This window comes from Corvus hawaiiensis, chromosome 31, assembly GCF_020740725.1.
Source record: "Corvus hawaiiensis isolate bCorHaw1 chromosome 31, bCorHaw1.pri.cur, whole genome shotgun sequence".
Lineage (NCBI taxonomy): Eukaryota > Metazoa > Chordata > Aves > Passeriformes > Corvidae > Corvus > Corvus hawaiiensis.
The window spans coordinates 1,277,837-1,292,494 of NC_063243.1; the positions used below are offsets into that span (position 1 = coordinate 1,277,837).

General features: G+C 60.8%; 1 protein-coding gene across 1 annotated transcript; it reads right to left on the bottom strand.

The window, feature by feature from the left end:
* Positions 1–7,305: 7,305 nt before the first annotated feature.
* LOC125318716 (serine/threonine-protein kinase pim-1-like) lies at positions 7,306–11,291 on the bottom strand. The gene is made up of 7 exons (XM_048289653.1): positions 11,275–11,291; positions 10,356–10,785; positions 10,188–10,238; positions 9,616–9,982; positions 8,771–8,947; positions 8,373–8,522; positions 7,306–8,147 (listed from the first exon to the last, which is right to left on the bottom strand). Exons 1-6 carry the CDS (start codon positions 11,289–11,291, stop codon positions 8,416–8,418), a joined length of 1,149 nt encoding a protein of 382 aa, XP_048145610.1. The 3' UTR covers positions 7,306–8,147; positions 8,373–8,415.
* Positions 11,292–14,658: the final 3,367 nt, after the last annotated feature.

Here is a 14,658-nt window from a genome sequence, read left to right on the forward strand (position 1 = left end):
AGAAAAGCGGTCAATTGATGCATCCCTGGCATTTTTGGGAGCGCCCAAAAATGGGGAAAAGATGAACGGCCACCAGAACAAATCCTACAACACCATGGAGCAGCCCCTGGGAACCCAAACAAATTCATACCAGGTGCCAGAGAACCCACGGATCATTTCAATGCATCATTAGATTACAAGCTGTCCTCCAAATCATAACCAAGCACACAGCTCCAGCTCCTGACCTTCTCACCCACCAATCCACTCCCATGAGCAACGCCACATTTCACCCTGGGATGCCATCAGATTCTCTTCCAGCAGAAGGACCAGCAGGTTGTGGAAAATTAAATGACTCAAAGTGCTCTTGGCAAAGAGATGGCCAAGGAAAAGTGGGGAAACAGAGAACAAAGGAAATAAAACTTCACAGAGCCATGAATATCGGATGTTATACAAAGTGGGGGTGCACATTAAGGGGCACATGCAGCAGGCGGATCGGGAAGTCTGTACCTTCCAAGGACCTCAGCCACTGCGGAAAGGGACACGGAGATGCGGCCGGGCAAATCGGCATAAAAAGGAGGCTGCGTCCTCCAACACTTGGACAGACCCCACGGGAAATGCCCCGTGGCCTCTCCCTTTGTCCACGAATAAAGTTACTTTTACACGACTCCTCCGGCTCCTCTGGGGACACAAACCTCTGGCCACGGGAACTTTCCCGCACACTGCCGGCCACGGGGCAGCCACCTCTGTCCTACCCACAGCAGCCGGGACGAGCCAGCGCTGCTCCGGCACCGCCTCCTGCCGAGGCAGCAGCGGGAAGGAGACCGCGGGCAGCCGCTCCCGCAGCGCCCTCACGCCAGGGCGAACACGGCGCCCACACGGCACAACGAACCCGCCACAGCCCCCTGCCGCCCCCTCCGCCCGCAGCCAGCCCCGAGCCCCGCCAGAACCGAGCGCGGCTCCCACCTGCGCTGGGGCCGCCTCCGAGCTCCGCCGCCGCCTCACCGGGCTCCGGCCGCCGCCGCCGCTCCCGGGCCCGCACAGACGCTCCGCCAATGGCGCCTCTGCTGCGCCACGGCCGCCCTGCCGGCGGCTCCGGGCCCGGGCTGCTCCCCGCTCCGACCAATCAGCGCGCCAGAACCACGACTGACGGCAGCGCCGCCCAATCGGAGCGAGGGGCGGGCTCTGCACACGGCCCAGCCCCGCCCCGCGCTCCCAGCGCCCCCCGGGCTGCGTGAGGGGAAAGCCGCAGCTGAGGAGCAGCCCTGGAACGGGCCCGGCCCGAGCCGCCATTCAGCTGAGAAGAGAAACAAAGCTCTCCGCTGCTCCCGGCCCGACCTGCCCAGCCCTGCGTGTCGGGTGCCTCCGGCTCCTTGAGAAGCCCTGCAGCCTCGCTACTGCCGCCCCTAATTCGGAGCATCAGTGCATGGCTTTGATTTCCCCGAGAAAGGGAAAACCGCCCCAAACCCCTTTGGCTGAGTGCACGAGGGGAGAGATTTGTGGCAGAAAACTCCCAAAGTCGTTTATGCCCAGCTTGGGAAGAACAGCCCAAACCATGCGGATGTCCCGCAAACGGGGGACCCCCACAAGCCCCTCCCAACCCCCGGGGCTGGGCTGGCCCTGCCTGGATGCCGGGAGACACCAAAACCGCTCTGTCCCTGCCCTCTGCTACTGCACAGGGACAGGAAATACAAGGAAAAGCCCAGGAGCTGAGAGAAGGAGCGGGAGAGATCCCGCCCTGAGCACCGGCACAGGCACAACAGAGCCAGCCTGGGCACAGGGAGGGAATTTATTCCCAACCAAATCCCAGCAGCACAAGGAGAAGGCAAAGAAATCTCTCCAACACCTTCCCCCCACCCAGCGGGGATCACCCAGAACGGGGGTCACCAGGGCTCTGCCCCACGGGGGTCACTGGGGATCATCCAACGCCGATCCTGCTCTTTTGGAGGATGCATATTCCTGAGTACAGCCAGATTGTGAGTCCTCTCTACCTGGTTACCCACATGAAGAACGATTTCTTTTGGGGCCCTGAACAGCAACAAGCTTTTGCCCAAATCAAGCAGGAAATCGCTCACGCCGTAGCCCTTGGCCCAGTCAGGACAAGACCAGAGTGAAGAACGTGCTCTACTCTGCCGCCGGGAGCAATGGTCTGTCCTGGAGCCTCTGGCAGAAGGTGCCTGATGAGACTCGAGGTCGACCACTGGGATTCTGGAGTTGAAGCTACAGAGGGTCTGAAGCCAACTACACTCCAACAGAGAAGGAAATCTTGGCAGCCTATGAAGGAATCCAAGCTGCCTCTGAGGTAATTGGCACTGAAGCACAACTCCTCCTGGCACCCCGACTACCGGTGCTGGGGTGGATGTTCAAGGGAAAGGTTCTCTCTACCCACCATGCCACCAATGCCACATGGAGCAAATGGATTGCTCTCATCACACAGCGCGCCTGTATCGGAAAACTGAATCGCCCTGGGATTTTGGAAATAATCACAAATTGGCCTGAAGGTGAAAACTTTGGTCTCGCTGATGAAGAGGAACAAGTGACACGTGCTGAAAAAGCTCCACCGTACAGCCAGCTGCCATCAGAAGACACACGCTGCGCTCTTTTCACCGACGGCTCTTGTTGAATCGTAGGGATGAAACGAAAGTGGACAACAGCTGTATGGAGTCCCACATGACGGGTTGCAGAAGCTACTGAAGGAGAAGGTGGATCAAGCCAACTCGCTGAACTCAAAGCTGTTCAACTAGCCCTGGACATTGCTGAAAGAGAGAAGTGGCCAAAGCTCTACCTCTGCACTGATTCATGGATGGTAGCCGATGCTCTGTGGGGATGGCTGGAAAAGTGGGAAAAAGCGAATTGGCAGCGTAGGGGAAAACCAATCTGGGCTGCTGAAGAGTGGAAAGACATCACTGCCCGAGTAAGAAAGCTGGTTGTGAAAGTCCCCCATGTAGATGCTCATGTCCCCAAGAGTAGGGCTAATGAGGAACATCGCAACAACAAGCAGGTAGATCAGGCTGCAAAGATAGAAGCGTTACAGATAGACTTAAATTGGAACCATATTTTTTCCCAGAGCTGGTGGGAGAGGGCCAGTTGTAACCAAAGGAGAAATGCAGGAAATGACTTGGTCGGCCTTGCCTGGAGGAAGGGTAATTTTCTCTAATAATTACTAATCCTTTCCCTTGGCTTTTGACTTTCTTCACAAGGCCATTTGCATCCCAGCTTCAGCACGAGGTGAGAAGCCCGGGCTCACAGAACTGCGTGAAAGATTCCTCCGCAGCAACACTCGGGTGGAAAGGGGAGCGGGGCGCCCGAGCACCCTCTGGGGAAGCCTCCCGCCAGGTGGAATTTGTGCCGTGCCGGGAGAGGAGGAGGGGGGAAGGATGGGCGCTGTGTGGCAGCAGCAGGAAGTCTGGGCCGCAGGACATTCCACCTGCGCCGCTGCCCCGCAATCGGCGGCCGTGTCCCCGGGGCTGCGGCCCTGGCACCGCGTCCGCTGAGCTGCCGACGCTGCGGGAGCTCCCCGGGCTGGGCTCAGGCTCCCGCTGGCACCGGGCAGCAGGCTGTGCTCTCGCTGTGCTCAGCAGCAGCGGAAAATGCCTCTGGACGTGCACGTCTCCTGCTGCTGGGAAGAAGCAAGGAAGCGAGTCGAGAAGTTCTGGTTTCTCTTTGTCCTGCTGGATTTTTTAATTTCATTCCACGCTCCAGAGGCAATTGCTGTGCTGGCCTCTGTCAGCTGGTTCTATTTCAAGAGCAGCAGCAACAGGACTGTGTTTGAGCGCTGGCAGTGGGGCCTGTATGGCTTTCATTCTCCTCGCCTTCGTGCTCGGGGGCTGGTGGGCATTCCAGTGTGTGCTGATCCTTACGCCTGTGACAAAAAGACTGACTTCAGTGCCATGAAAGCACGGTGGGTAGCCCTGACTGAAAGAGGCAATTGCAGTTTGGCTAAAGAACTTCAGGCGGCAGCCAGAAGGGCACAACAGCAGCCGTGATCTCCAACTCACAAGGCAAAGGCAACAGCAGCATCCCGATGGCGCATCATGGTGAGTGAAAGGGTGCGGAAACGCGATCATTTCTTCCTCTGAAGTTTGGTGCAGGGCAGCCCAGGCAGGCTCTGAGGAATCAGGGGTGTTTGTGGGTGACTGCTGTTCTGCTGGAGAGATTCAATTAGAAAAAGAAAGTGTTCTGCCATTGGAGTCTTGACATCAGTGCTTCGTCAGCAAGACCCGGCTGCTCCGTTCTGCGCTGGGTCCAGTGCAGGCAAAGGGCTGAGTGTGTGAAGTGAGTCCTGTTTTTCAGCCATACAGCTCTGTCCTGTGCCACTCTCTGCTGACATGAAACAGGAGGGAGCAGGCTGACCTCGGCTGGGTGCCAGGTGCCCACTAAGTGGCTCTATCAGTCCCTTTCCCAATGGCCCAGGGCAGAGAATAAGATGGAGAACAACCAGCAGGGTGAGATAAGGCAGTTTTATTACAGAGAAAGAAAAGAGGAAAAGAAAAGAAAAGAAAAGAAAAGAAAAGAAAAGAAAAGAAAAGAAAAGAAAAGAAAAGAAAAGAAAAGAAAAGAAAAGAAAAGAAAAGAAAAGAAAAGAAAAGAAAAGAAGAAAAGAAAAGAAAAGAAAAGAAAAGAAAAGAAAAGAAAAAAGAAAAGAAAAGAAAAGGAGAAAAGAAAAAGAAAAGAGAAAAGGAAAAGAAAAGAAAAGAGAAAAGAGAAAAGAAAAAGAAAAAGAAAGGAAAGGAAAGGAAAGGAAAGGAAAGGAAAGGAAAGGAAAGGAAAGGAAAGGAAAGGAAAGGAAAGGAAAGGAAAGGAAAGGAAAGGAAAGGAAAGGAAAGGAAAGGAAAGGAAAGGAAAGGAAAGGAAAGGAAAGGAAAGGAAAGGAAAGGAAAGGAGAAAGAAAGAAGATTCTGCATGTGCGCAGGCTAAGGAAAAAAGCCAAGCTCTATTTGCCATTAGCAGCGATGTTTGGACACTTCCCAGCAAGCTGGGCTTTAGCACACGGAATGGTCTCTCCAGGAGGGAAACGTTGAGGAATCACGAAAGCTCCCCCTGCCCTTCCTCCTCTCTCCCTTTGCTTTATACATCTGATCTGGAGTCATATGGTTGGAACATCCCCTTGGCTGATTTGGGTCCGCTGGCCTGGCTGTGTCCCCTGCCAGGATCCTGCCCACTCCCATCCCCTCTGCTGGGGGAAGGAATGGCAGAGGGACAGCGCTGCTGGGCAGCAGCCAGAACACCGCTCTGTTCTCAGCACCCGCCCAGCTACCAATGCAAAGCACAGCCCTGGAAGGCCTGTGAACTTTCCCTCAGGCAGACGCAACACACGGGACTTGAGCTGCCAGCAGCCCAGGTCACCCTCTGCCAGCCCCGCTCCTTGCACCTTGTGTCCCCACAAGCAGACACCAAGTGTTTCTGCTGCTCCCCCTCCTGCACAAATCCACAGAGAGCTGGGATTTTTCCAAGTCTCGTGTCTCCGTTGTGCCGTATTCCCAAAGAAGCAGCAGCCCCTCCCGATGAACACGGCGAGTTACGCGGATGCTTGTCAGCTCCACTGCCTGCCTAGAAATCTGGGAACTGCTTCTAAATGCTGCTCCCTGCAGCTCTTGGGCACCGACTGACACAGAGCTGGGAAACAAATCCCCTGGCTGCTGGCTGCCAAGGTGAGTTCCGCCAGAGTCAGAGCTCTGTGGGAAATCTCTATCCACGCCTCTCCTTTGAATAGATCCGCAGCCGGGGTGCGCAGGGACGTGTCCTGTATGGAAAGGAAGGAGTGTGCCAGCACCGTGACTGACACTTTCCCTCTCCGTGTGCGTTGCAGAGCCACGGGTACACAGACGTGATGGAAACCCTCGCACAGCCAGAGCCTTCTGTCCCTGCAGAACGGAGCGCGGCGGGTGGGGGCGGTTGGTGGGCAGCGAGTCCCGGACAGCGGGCGAGATCCGGCTCCACAGCTGCCAGGCCCCGCTAAGGCTTAATGCCGCCTCCTCGGCGACAGGAAAGGCCTTCAGCCTCGTCCCTGCCCACAGGGGCAGCGCTGGCCTGGCTGCACAGCTCGTTTTCCCCACAGGTCACAGGAGATGAGATCACAACGCTTGCAAACACCGACTGCGAGCCACAGCTCTGGGTGCTCACCATGAACCTCAGCTCTGCGAGCGCTGTCTGCCCCAGGCTCCAGGGGATGCAGTGGGAGCCCGGCTGGGCTCTGCCCTGGGACCATCCTCCAGGGACAGCGGCACACAGGGAGCATTTGGTTGCCACAAGGAGCCAGGCCATGGCTGCAGGGAGCTGCTCCAGGTGCGGCCTGCACTGCTGTGTGCTGCGCTCTGGGGCTGCTGCTCCCCACAGAGGGGACTGCACTGGGGTGCCAGAGGAGACAGAGAAGCTCCATCTTAAGCCTGACTGGGCTGGGTGGCTGGGCTGGGAAGAGTGGCGAGAGTCAAGGGCATTCACAGAGCTCATCCTGCTCTGTGAAGAACGAGGAAAAGAGAGTGGGAACCCAGCAGTGAGCAGAGCTGAGGCCTGGAGAGCAGCTCGGAATGACACCCAAATCTCACCAGACCTCTGAGACATTGCTGTTCTTCAGCCAGCAATGAACACAAAGAGTGAACCTGGGGCTCACTCTTCCTCGTGGCCAGGGGCATCAAGGAAGGCTACAGCGCAATGGGGACTGCGGTGAGCTGGGAACTCACTGGGGGAAAGAGGGAGCACTTGTGGAGCAAAAGGCAGGTGGGGGAGAGAACTGTTCAGAGAAGGGCTGAGCTTCAGCTTGAGCAAGCTGAAAAATGTCATTGGGGGTCATCCCAGACTGATTTCATTTCAGAAGTTACTGAACAAGTTTGTTATTGGGGGGGGTGTCATATTTTCCCCTGCAGGTGCACGCTCTGCAAACTTGAGCTGCACTGCCGAGCTGCTCAAGCACGTCTCTGCTGCAGGTCACGGCGTTTCTTCTTTGGCTTCTCGTGGCCCCGGGGCTGAGCCGCAGCAGAGCCCTGGCGGAGCCCAGAGCAGCCTCAGCATCCACAGAGCCGGGCTGCAAGGAGAGAAAGCAGAAAGCGCCCGTCAGCTGAAGGCTCCCGTCCCCCTTGTCCCAGCCGCCCGCGGTGCCCAGGCCGTGCTGGCCGTGCTCAGAGCGCTGCCCAAAGCTGCCCAGCATTGCTGCCTCTGGCAGGAGAGCAGGAGGGCAGGACACGTGCCCAGCCTGCAGCCGGCCGTGGCACAGCCACCTCCTCAGCAGCTGCCCAGAGCGGGATGCTGCTGCGCTCGCTGCCGTCTCCCAAAAGCCCTTATCCCAGCCGTGCCAAGAGGACGGGCACCCACCTCACGCCTCCCGCCGCCAGAAGAAAAGCTGCTCCCAAACGCTGTCCTCAGCCTTCTCCAAGGGCACGTCCCACCCACGCCGCAGCTGCTCCCAAGCACTTCCCCATCCGGACCAGACAGCACCTAGAACGCTTCCTTTGGAAAAACAAACCATAAATCAATGAAAAGAGATTAAAGGGGAAACAAGGAAAAAGGTTAAAAATCTTCTCTCTGCTGGGGCCTTGAGGAAGGCCCAAGCTGGCCATGCGAGGGAAAAACCCACCCACGGGCCAGGGCAGCCCACGCTTTCTCCCTTCCCCCTGCACTGCCCCCAAAAGTCATGCTGAGCCCAAAGCGAACAAGGGCAGTGGAGCAGCCCAAGCCCTTCCTTGCCTGCAGAGCAAAGCAGCCCATGCACAGCTTCTGGTGTCCAACCTCTGCTCCCACCATGGGGCTTTGTTTGTGTCAGGCTGGCTGCCCCAGCCCCAGCCCCAGCGCGGGGCACGGTGGGTGCTGGGGGCTGTTGGCAGGGCCAGGAGCAGACTCCCAGTTCAAAACCAGCCCAGCCTATCCCCCCAGCCCTGCCAAAAAGCAGCTTGGCAGCCGACTGAAGAATTGGTTGCATCCGCCCCAGCAAAGGGGGGAACCTTTGCTTCCCGGCCAGGCTGTGCAATGCCCAAATCTGGGAGCATCCCCCTGCGTGTGGACTCATCTGCAAATTCGCTGTGGAGCCTGGCTTTGGAGAAGGTGCCACAATTGAAGTCCATCATCTTCAGCTTGCCAGGTGGAGGAAGAGCTTGTCATCCTTGATGTCACCCTCCATGTCTCCAGCAACAGCAGCCGCACCTGGCGCAGCTTCTCCAGGGGCTCCTTCTTCCCTGGGGCTGGAGCAGGCTGTCAGTGCTCTGCCCAGGGCCCCGGCTGTCGCTGAAGCAGCACAAGCAAAAGCAGCTGGCATGGGAGCCACCAGTGCTGGGAAGAGCAGCTCAGCTCCAGCAGCAGGGCTGCGCGTGCCCAGCTGAGGAGCCCTGCGCAGCGATTCAGGCAGGACAAAAACTCTGCCTTTCTTTGCTGCTTCTTGCCAAGGCACGTGTGCAGCTGGAACTTACCGGCTCCCTGAGTCAAAGCGTGCGTGTGGCTCTCTCCCTTCTCCTACGGCACGTGAATATCCTGCATCCAAGGATCACAGGACAGGTCTTCTAATGAGGGCCTTTCCGAGGAGAGCACGGATAAACACCGCCGGATGAGATCCTGGCACTCTGCGGAGAGAAAGCAGAAAGCGCCAGTCAGTTGCAGAAGGCTCCTGTCCGCTTTGCCCCACTCTTGCCATGGCCAGGCCGTGCTGCGTGTGCTCAGGGCTGTGCCTAAACTTTGCCATCAATTCTTTCTTTTGGAGGAGAGCAGGACATTGCCACCTCCTCAGCAGCTGCCAGTGTGGGATGCTCCTGAGCCCGCTGCTGTCTCCCAGCACTGCTATTCCCCCCGTGCTGCAGAGACGAGGATCCACCTGGAGAGAGCCGTCGTGGGAGCGAGAGCCGGCCCCAGGTGCTGTTCCAGCCCCTCCTGAAAGGATGCTCCCCGCAGACCATCTGGTGCAGCACGATGCCCAGGGACCAGACGGTCGCTGCCTTGCCGTAGTACCAGCCGAACTGGATCCATTCTGGGGGCCTGTAGGACGGTGTTCCTATGGAATAGAGATGGAGTTCTTCAGGGGGACGCTGCCTGCTCCCAGAGCCTCGCGCCAGCATCCCTGGGCATGCGGGGGCCGCAGCAGCGGCACGCGGCGTGACCCGCTGCCCTCTCGCCAGCACCTGGGACTTGTGTACAAACTGGGGGTTGGAAAAGAAGCCGCTGGTGCCGCAAGAGGGCAGCGGAAGCCCTGGCAAGGCCCGAGCATTCCATGCAAAGGAAAAACCCACTTGGTGCTGGGGAAAAACCACGCTTTCATCCTCCCTGCCTGCACTGCCCCAGAAACCATTCTTAAGGCAAGGCAAGCACGGGCAGCAGAGCAGTCCGAGCCCTGTCTCGCCTGCACACCAAACGGGCTGGAGCACAGGTTCTGGCCCCCCCTCTCTGCTACCCCCAGCCACGGGTGTTTCTGTGGCGCTGGCTGCCCCAGCCCCAGCGCCAGTCCTGGGCAGAGGGGCTGGCAAAGGCTGCCAGCAGGGCTGGAAGATGGCCCCTCAGCCAGCGCCGCTCAAAAGCAGCTCAGCTGAAGACTCCGGCTGCCATGACTGGCAGCAAAAGGGAGAATCCCCCCTGCCACAGCCGGCTTGGGCTGTGAGATGTTGGGCCGTGAGATGTTGGGCTGTGAGATGCCTCTACCAGGAGCCTCCCCATGCGTGGGCTCACCTGCAAAGCTGGTGTAGGCTGCGGCTTGCAGGTAGGTGCCACAGCCAAAGTCGATGAGTTTGGCCTGCCCGGTGGCCAGGTCAAGCAGGATGTTCTCCGGTTTGATGTCCCGGTGCAGGACCCCGCAGCTGGTGCAGTGCCGCACGGCCTCCAGCACCTGGCGGAACAGGTGCCGCGCCACCTCCTCGCACAGGAAGCCCCGTGCCCGAATGAAGTGAAGGAGGTCCTGAGACCGCTCCGGGCGCTCCAGCACCATCACCACGTTGTTGGGGAGCTCCAGCCACTCGTGGAGCTGGACGATGCCGGGGAAGCCAGCGGACACCTTGTGCAGCAGCACGATCTCCAGTGGTGCTCGGGTGCCGTCGGGCTGTGGGAGGAGCACGATGCCGTCAGCGGGGCCGATGCCGTGCCGGGGCTCGGCAAGCCCTCAGCCAGCCGGGGACGCTCTGCGCGCTCCGCTGGCCCCACGGCCGCTCTCCCTCGAGGCGTTCTGGCGGCTTCCACCCTGCCGGGCCTCGGCTCATCCCCGCCCGTCGCGCCCCGGCTTCTCCCGCTGCCCCTCGCTCACTCACCAGCCGGCCCCAATGGTGGATGCGGTTCCGTGGCACCCGTTTGATGGCCACCTGCAAGGCAAGGGGAGCAGCGGGCTGAGCTCGCCGCCCGCCGTGCCGAGCCCCGTGCTCCTTCTCCTCCTCCTTTGCCCCCCGCCTCCTGCGCCCGCCGCCGGCCCCGCCACTCACCGGGGCGCCGTCCGAGAGCCGCGTCGCCGCCAAGACGCTGCCGAAGCCGCCGCGCCCCAGCAGCGAACCCAGCCGGTAGCGCTCCTTCAGGCCCTGCTGCGCCTTCCGTGCCGGCGAGACGCGGCCGTCAGCGCTCGGCCCGGGGCCAGGAACGGCCCCCGAGCGCCGCTCAACCGCCCCGGGCCGGCCATCCCCACATGTTGGCTCTTTTGAAGCGGACACCGGCGGCTCGGGGCCGGCGGCCGCGCTCAAGAGCGGCGGAGCTCGGAGCGGGGAAGATGCTGCGGAGGCGGCGGGAGCGGCCGCGCCGCCTGTGTCCCCGGCGGGCCCCGGGAGGAGCCGAGGCCGGGGCCGGGGTCGAGGTCGGGGTGGGGGTCGGGGTCGGGCCAGCCGGAGCCAGGGGCTGGCGATGGCGCCCAGGAGCCAGGCACTGATGCCCGCCCAGCAGTGCCACAGGCGGGACGGCGAGAGCCGGGCGGAGGCGGGACCGCGGCGGGACGCCCGGGGGCGGGGAGGGGGCAGCCCCGCCCGGGGCCGGGGGCGGGCCGGGGGCATGGCCCGGCCGGGCGTGGGGAGAGGGAGGCCGCGGGAGGCGGGGTTGGGGAACGAAAGGGAGAGCGGGAGAGGGTGCGAGACACTGGGAGAGGGAGAGGAGGAGCAGGAGAAGGGACGCAGAGGGTTCGTGGACTCGCTGCTCTTCTGCTGCTCTTGTGCTGCTGCTGCCGCTGCTGCCGCTGCTGCCGCTGCTGCCGCTGAAGCGCTGGGAGCGTTTGTCCGCGTGTCCGTGTGTCCGGTGCCCGTGTGTCCGTTCCCCCCGCGCGCCCCACGGCCGAGCCCCGCGCGCCCCGGGGCAGCACGGGCCGCTCCGCTCCGGGGCCGAGGCGGAGTCCCGGAGCATCTCTTCCTCCCGCAGCCACACCAAACCCGCTCGGCCATTGGGAGCATTTTTGCACCCGTTTCCCTTTGAAGGGCTCCTCTCTACCCCCATTTCCAAGGAGTCTCCCTGGGGTTTTGGCACCTGCAGCGACAGGGCAGCGATTGGCCTTCAAACTTCAAGAAAGACATGGAGGGGCTGGAGCACGTCCAGAGATGGGAATGGAGCTGGGGAAGGGTCTGGAGGACTTCTGAGGGGTAGCTGAGGGATGTGAGGAGGCTGAGCCTGGAGGAAAGGAGGCTCAGGGGGGAGCTGGCTCTCTCCAGGTCCCTGACAGGAGGGGGCCGCCAGGAGGGCTGGGGCTCTGCTCCCAAGGGAAAGGACGAGAGGAAATGGCCTCGGGGGAACCTTTGGGGTGGATGGTGGGGAAATTCTCATCCTCCGTGTCTCGACAAAGGGGGAGGAGAGGAGGGGTGGGGCGCGACCTGGGGACACGGGGGTGGTGACGCTGGGCTGGGGACACGGGAAAGGGCACGGGAAGCCAAAGCCCCGCTGAGCGCTGGCGCTGGGCTGGCACGGGGTGAGCCGGCAGCAGGGCCCCACAGCCCTGAGGGACTCGCCCTGACGCCCGGGGAGTATTGATCCTGGTCTCTAAAAAATGAGACTCAATAAAATATCATTAAAAGATGCCTCCTTCTCCTTCTCCTCCTCCTCCTCCCCCATCCCTTCTCCTGCTCCCCCCGGGCCCAGCGCCCACCCTTGGCCCCCCGTTTTCCCAGCGCGGTCGCATCCCGCGGGAGGAGCCGGGATGGAGCCGGGGCAGGTCGGTCTGGGGCAGGGCTGGGCTGTGGGCCCGGCCTGGGAGCCCCCCACGCGCCCCCTCCCCAAATTCCCCTGGCGGGGGGCGCTGGGGGCGAGGGGGGGGCGCAGGTGGGGTCCGGGTGGGGAGCGCTGGGCGCTGCGGGTCTGCCTGGCAACTGGTGAGTCACCAGCGCCGCGCGCTCTGATTGGCTGAAGGTTGTTCAGCGCCTTCTCTGATTATCTGATACTCGCGGGCAATTTTGGTTGGTCCTTGGGGGCTGTGGGGCGGCTTAGGGGGGGGTCTCTGCGCCTTTGGGGTTCGCTGGGTGCCGATTTGGGGTTGAGGTGCCTCCCAAGGGCCCCCCGGGGGGGGGCGACACAGGAGTGACACACGGGGGTCCCCATTCCCGATCCATCCTGGGGCCGGTTCTGCCCCCTCCACTCTCGGCCCCCGCGCGGGATCCCCCAAAGTCCCTTCCCACTGTTCCCCAATAAACGGGACCGGGGCGAACTGGGAAGCCTTCCTGGGAACACTGGGAGCAGCCCGGCAGGGGCAGAGTGACAGCGGGGCTGGGGGGGACACACGACCCCCCAAAATCAGCGCGGGGACGGAGCGGGGGTCCCGGCCGGGCCCGAGGCCACGGGGAGGGGCTGCGGCCGCCGGCGGCTCAGGAGCTCTGTGGGCAGAGCAAAGGGGGTGACACCGGGCAGGGGGGCCCCGGGGGAGCACAGAGCTCCGGGGGAGGGGGGACACGACCCCCAGGCCCCTCCCATCACCTGCTTGCGCAGGTAGAAGCCGAGCCCCAGCGCCAGGAAGACGAAGCCCAACACGAAGTCCCCGATCCCCGTCAGCATCTTGGGGGCGGGGGTGCAGCTTTGGGGGGTGGGGGGCAGAAGGATCCAGGAAACGGCGGTGGCTGCCGGGAAGGGACCGGAATGGACTGGGACGGAATGGGACAGGAGGATACACTGGGACCAGGACCGGGACTGGGCAGGACCAGATTTGGAGCACCAGGGATTATACTGGGATATATTGGGACCACACTGAGGGCTACTGGGAACATGCTGAGGACCAATGGGTGCTGCTGGGTTATACTGGGAGTGATTTGCATCATACTGGGAATGACTGGGATTGTACTGGGAGTGACTGGAACCACAGTGGTGGTGAAAGGGCGCAATTGGAAAGACACAGGGGGCAACTGGGATCATCCTGGGAGCAGCTGGCCCATACTGGGGTCATACTGGGATCATACGTGGAGTGACAGGGTCATGTTGGAGTGACTGGCATAGTTCTGGGAGGATCTGGGAGTGACTGGGATCATACTGGGGTGACAGGAATCAAACCAGACTCATACTGGGAAGTTACCTGGAATCATACTGGGGGTGACTGGACTCATACTGGGATCATGCTTAGAGCAACTGGGACCATGATGGGACAAAAAGCATCATAGAGGGACTGACTGGGAGTGGCTGGGTTCATACTGGAAGTGACTGGGGCCCTACCTTACTCTACCGGGAGGGACTGAGAGTGAAAGGAACCATACAGGGCACGACTGGAAACAACTGGGACCATGTTGGGGGCAACTGGGATCTTATTGGGAATGACTGGGAACATAAAAGCTTGAGTGGAGTTTTTATCCTGTGGCATTCCCGGGGAGTAGCGGCAGCTCCGCGCCCCCAGCCCGGGGGGTGGGAGCAGGGGAACCGCTGGCAGCACCTTCGGGGCACAGCCGAGGGCTGGGGGGCTCCTCCCCCACTTCATTTTCTCTGCCCCGTTCAAATCATCCCCTCCCATTCAAATCCCCTCCGTTCACATCTTCGCCCCACCATTAAAGTTTCCTTGCCCCAATTCAACTTTTCTCCCCAATTAAGCCCTGAGGCCCCTCCCTGCCCCCGGCTCCTCCCGGCAGGACCCGGCCGGGACCTTCTGGAAACAGCAGCAGGAAGAGTTCAAAAATTCCTCATTACTTCCATCGATTTCCTTGGTTTCCGGGGCATTTTCCTGCGGCTGCTCCGGGCCATGGCTGAGGGGTCCCCTCGGGCTCCAGCCCCTTTCCAGCCCCTTTTTCCAGCTCTTTTCCTCAGCTGACCCAAAGCTGCGGATTTTGGGGGGTGGGAAGAGTCGCTCTGCTCGGGGGTCCCCGCGGTGCCCCAGGGAGGCCCCGAGGCCGCAGCGCGGTTCCCTCGGGCCCCTTGGAGCGTTTGGAATCTCCAACTCTCAGCAATCGCTGTGCGTGGCATTCAATCCCCCCTGCAGGGTTTTCGCCCAGACCGGCTTTCTTTCCAGAGGGTTTTGTGGTTTCGCTTCGAGCCGGGGCCTGAGGGCACCGGAGCGGCCGCGGGTGCCGGGGCAGGAAGGGCTGAGGGACAGCAGCGCCCCACAAACCTCCGGGAGGGGGACAAGGGCTGGAGGGGGCAAAGAGAGAATAAACACGTGATTTTAGAAAAAGATAAAACCCCAGTAAAATATAGATGATATCTAAAATATAATAAAAGAGAACTCTGAAAAAAGAAAGTAACAGCAGAGCTTCTTCTCCTGGGACTTTGGGTTTCTTGTCCAAGCTCCGAGCTGGGTGTGAGCCAGAAACCAGTGGCTGGGAGAGACATTGCTGCTGAAAGGCTTCCTAT